The 5068-nt window shown below is 37.1% G+C and overlaps 1 protein-coding gene across 1 annotated transcript; it reads left to right on the forward strand.

The window, feature by feature from the left end:
- The first annotated feature begins 1332 nt into the window (after positions 1 to 1332).
- LOC111337612 (uncharacterized) lies at positions 1333 to 2371 on the forward strand. The gene is made up of 2 exons (XM_022943948.2): positions 1333 to 1900; positions 2057 to 2371. The coding sequence occupies exons 1-2, from the start codon at positions 1469 to 1471 to the stop codon at positions 2132 to 2134; spliced, it is 510 nt and encodes a 169-aa protein (XP_022799683.1). The 5' UTR covers positions 1333 to 1468; the 3' UTR covers positions 2135 to 2371.
- Positions 2372 to 5068: the final 2697 nt, after the last annotated feature.

A 5068-nucleotide genomic window follows, 5' to 3' on the forward strand; every position in this document is an offset into this window, starting at 1 on the left:
AGTAGCTAACTTGATGTCATCAGGAATACTATTCCACAAAATGGTAATTCTGTTAGAGAAAAAATCACGGAAAAGTGAGGTGCGAGTTCTGTTTGTTCTAAGATAACTAGTTCAGAGCTTGCTCGGCGAGAGCACCCCCTTAGAAAGGAAAAATATTTATCAAAGTGTCGTGTAAAAATTTTAAACAAACGCCTTGTCCTATGACTTAAACACGAATTCTCTGAAGTGATGACTAAATATTCTCTTTAGGCTACTCCTGAGAACTTGGCTCTAAATTGAGACCACGTCATCCACACGATAATCATCTTCATTTGTTTCTAAAGATAATTGAAATGCTTATTATTGATTGACTCCTAGAAGGCATTAGGGGTTAACCTGTAGTTTATCTATGTTCATGGCGTGTTTAGTTTGGACGCGTTAAAGATATGAGGAGACTTCATATTAATGTCACAGAAATGCCGATTGTTTACGTAAATAATCGTATCAGTTGATGAACCCATATCATTGCGAACTTGTCATTGGAACACGTGGAGTTTATCAACTGTTAATTTTGGGAAGCTCGCACAAAGCGCACTCGGACAAAGAAATTATACAGAATATATAACCGAGAGTTTGTACAGAATTATACAGAAATTATACAGAATATACAGCCTTCAAAGGATGGAAAGTTCTCCAAAATTGTCAATACAACTCCTTTTAATAAATATCGCGAAGGGCGAGAGCGATTGAGAGAAGTTTAAATCAATTCCATTCTGCATTTTTCAAATGTAGAACTGTTTAAGAACTACTAAACGACCATTGTTTTTGTGGCAAAACAGAGCCAAATAGTTTGAAAACAAATTAGTATATTGATCAATCAATACACGGGAAAAGTTTCAAACAAATTCAAGTTTACTTCCAAGTCTCTCACTTCATAAATTGGGAAAAATACTAAGCTACACTTAAGAGAAATGATACTGTTTCAGCTCAGTTTGTGTTTCAATAAAAGTTGAAAGTAAATGAAGTAATCAAATGACTCGAATTCGTGCTATATTACATCAATTGCTGGGCCAAGAAAAAGTAGCAAATCATACATCCGCAGCGAATGTAATTTTAGCAAAGCTTTATTTCTAATTGCGTTCTTTTATGCAATTAATTCCGCCCGCTTAAAATCATATTAAAGCTTCAAATAGATGTGATCTCGAGATCTGTGATCCACAGAGCCCATTCAATGTCAGAATCTACATCAATTTGGTTGATTGACACCGCTACAAAAAGCTTTGTGGCGGAGCACGCGCATCGCGGTAAGCGTGTGCACGCATTGTTATGTAAAAACCACCTCATACACGCGTGCTGTAAAGAAAAGTCATAGAAAGATGAGTTACAGGCAACAATAGGCGAGGAGCCAGTGAGAGGCGAAGGAACCAGCAACTAGAACCGGGAAGAAAAGAAAGCATCTGTGAAGCGGAGCATTTGTGCAGCAAAAAATATGACAAAAGAAGAAAACAACGAAAGCGATCAGCTTGTTCCCACAAGTAAGGAAGTCAATGCAGCAGATACCTCAAGATATCGGAAATGGGCTCAGCTGGATCGAAGTAGACGGTTGAAAGCAAGCGCCAGAGAACGAAAACGGCGACATGTTTTGAACAATGCTTTAGAACTGTTACGGAAGAAGGTCCCATGTGTTGATCAAAACCCACAGAAACTTTCCAAAATTGAAGTGCTACGAATGGCTATCGACTACATAGCTATGTTAAGTTGCTACTTGAAAGGCTCGCAGTCTGCTGCGATGTTAGCGGGGCAGCTTCCACAAGTGGAAGTAGCAGCAGCCATTACGCCAAATCGAAGCGGAACTCCTAGCGTCCTAATGCACGACCAAGCAGTTACCATTGTCGTTCCCAAAACCCTGGATCAATTTCAGGTAAATTCACTCCGCAGTTACAATCCAAAACAATGAGTTCTCTTCCATGGAGTTTATTAGTTAACTCAATTCGTATTTTTGTCTAAGACCTTCTCGATTTAGCCAGTTCCATTAAGATGAAATAAGGTCTAATTTCCTCTTTATATCGTTCCGCAGATGGGGGATCACTATGGTATTAAAAGCTCAGAGCTGGACGTATACCTGAAAGGATTCCAAGACTTTGCTCACGATTAATCAAAATTAGAGAACTTTCTATCTGTGTAAAAAAAAAACAAAATTGTAGATACCCTTAAGTTTTCATCTCTTTTTCTATGAAAAAAAAAAAAAGAAGCAAAAGTTGATTGCAATTTTTAAATTCTTTTATACTACTGCATTCATTTGACTCTAAGTAAAATGCAACAGCTTGTATTAATGAAAGTATCTGTATTATTCTGTACAGCTGTACCCGTGTCAATACATTATTAAAATAGATTCAATTATAAAAAGTTGTTTTAAAAGAAGCTGTGATGGATTTTATTTTGGTTTTTTTAACTAAACCATGATTTTCAACGTCTGTTCTTCGTTGCTAGCCACGGACAAGAAACAGACAGTGTAACCTGTTTCTTCCTCTTTTTCCTTTTTGCGCGCCATAGGTCTCGCAAGCAGTTGCCACATCGAATCCCACAGACCAAAACAAACAGAACTAACGGGTAATTGTTTTGTAACATAAGTAGGCTTGGTCTGTTGGTTAATTCGCGTACAATACCACAAAATTTACCCCAAGTAAACTGCACGGCTTTATCAAAAGTACCTAATCACTAAAATCGCGGCGAAATCATAGAAGGAAAACGGTTTTATTTTTCATTTTTTAGCGATTCGTTGCAAGCGACAATTGAGAAGACTTATCAAAGTGCCTCAATTTGAAAACTGCTTAAATTAGGCGCCCTTTGTCTGTAGACCACGTGTAGGATTATGAATAGGACAGTTAGGAAACACAAAATATAGGCCAAAAAGGCAGCAATTATATCAACGGGAATCACGTTGGTTTGGTTCAGAACTGCAGACTTTTAATAAGCGGCAGTTTTCAAGGATATAAATTGAAACTAATAGTTGTTTTTGGGTCGGTCTCGTAATCTGAATAAATCACGATTGGTATCTTAAACAATATGCGACCTGTGATCACGGTTTGATCCAAGATCCTGCTCAGAGAGCTCCAGGCTTGAATAATAACAGGTTGCAAAATGCAGGAGAGTAATCTCTATTAACCAGTTTTTAAAGATAGAGCGAAAGAGAAGTAACCCCGATCATTTTTGAAACTCAGTTTACTTTACGTGCGTTCACGAAATAAAACCACGTGGTGAAGTAATAGAATATACTAAACAATGGCCGCTTATTTAACGATATTTCATTCCTGACTTTGTTTCTTAGCAACTTTGAATTAATAACTCGGAATAAAACAGATCCAAAGAGATGAGCTGTGATTTGATTGTCAGCTGTGAATTTCAACAGGAACAAAAATATTTCAGGTTTTTAACTGAAATCCGAACAAAGTTTGAAAGGTCCATTAAGAAAGTAAAACCACAGTATTTTGGTTTAAAACTAGAATTCCCACATCCTGTTTACAATTTAATGAACATTAAAAAATTTTTTATGGGAGCTAAATTGTAAAACTTTTTATCATCGAAAAAGTTACATTGAAAACAAAATTCGTCTGGATTTCATGCGACTTCATGAAACATCTTAGAACTGGGCAACGCTGGCTAAATTCTCTTTCCAGAGCCCAGTAACAGAGTAGAAAACACGATCATAATTTTTACATGCATCTTTTCCAAACTAAAATTGTTACAATCAACTGAATTTTCCTTTGTTTAATTGACATTGTTTAAAACAACGCTGACGATCATTTAGGGCAATAAAATGCACTAATGAAAACAAGAGAATAAAACCCCTAAACCTTCCAAGCGAATGCAAATTAATTTTTCACTTGTTTTAAGTCAACTCTTGAACACGTCAATTCTAAGACGAACAGAATTATTAAAATGGTGATACGAACTAAACAAAATACCTGTAACTTATCAATAAATTAGTTGGCGCCTAGGGAAATAAAAAAAATGTCAAGACTCCCAAAAGGGCGAGAAGGTATAGTGTTTGTTCGGATGTACAATATCATTCACGCGCGCTAGAAATCAAGGCGCCATTTTACTTTACTGGTCCCATGGCAAGGTCTTTGATGTCTGCAAATTGCAGTTGTAATTACCTCCACGTGGGATCAACGTCTCTCTTAATGAAGTAGTTAAAACTAACACGTGCTGAATTCGAGCGCCAATCGCGTATAAAAACGAGCTTAGAAATTCTGCCGTCAACGACTTCCGTTTTTTGGGGGGGTCTTTCACGCAACCGCCGAACACTGAAAAACACAGATTTTACCTAAAAGGAGAGTTTTCGAAAAGATGGCAGGCTAGCGATGTCAGTGCTTTAAAATTTACGCGTTTATCACGTCCACACGGACAAAAAAACGATGCTTACCACAAACAAAGATAATAGAACAAGAGCTGTTCCTTCGCAGACTCTTTTATCGATAAACAGTCTCGGCTAGGCTCATAATTATCAATTTATAGGTTGATAAAAACTTGGCCAACATCATAGACTTGTTTGGTAAATAACTTAAAAAACAGTTGAAAGTTTCGTTAACATGTATCGGTTTTTCCGGTTGTTTTATCTCGTTTTTATACTTCACATATAACAAATATACACACAAACTGGATGAATATCTACATCTTAACCAAAAACTGTCCCCTCGTTTTCAAGGGTATTTTGCCGCATCATATTTCTTTTCACCCAGGCTTCGCGCGAATAATTGCTGAAATGTCAAGGCGAGTTTGCGTGGAAAAAAACCGGTTGTACTTCAATACGAAAGTTAAATCAAACAAATCTTCGATTGACGAAGCGTAACCTTATAACCTCGCATCTAGCTTCTAAAGAAGCTCTTGATTGTTAAACACATTCTCCTTGTCAGCGCCTCAGGAAATGTAGAAAGAACAGTATGGAGAATATGCAAACCGACGTTGGGTGTAAAGGGTTAAATATGGCGATTTCAAGTTTGTCGTCTTTACACAATTACGCAGTCTTGTGAGAAACACCACAACGCTGCTATGCTAGAATCATACAAAACTATGATAATCAATCACG

Source organism: Stylophora pistillata, chromosome 2 (assembly GCF_964205215.1).
Source record: "Stylophora pistillata chromosome 2, jaStyPist1.2, whole genome shotgun sequence".
In the NCBI taxonomy this organism is placed as follows: domain Eukaryota; kingdom Metazoa; phylum Cnidaria; class Anthozoa; order Scleractinia; family Pocilloporidae; genus Stylophora; species Stylophora pistillata.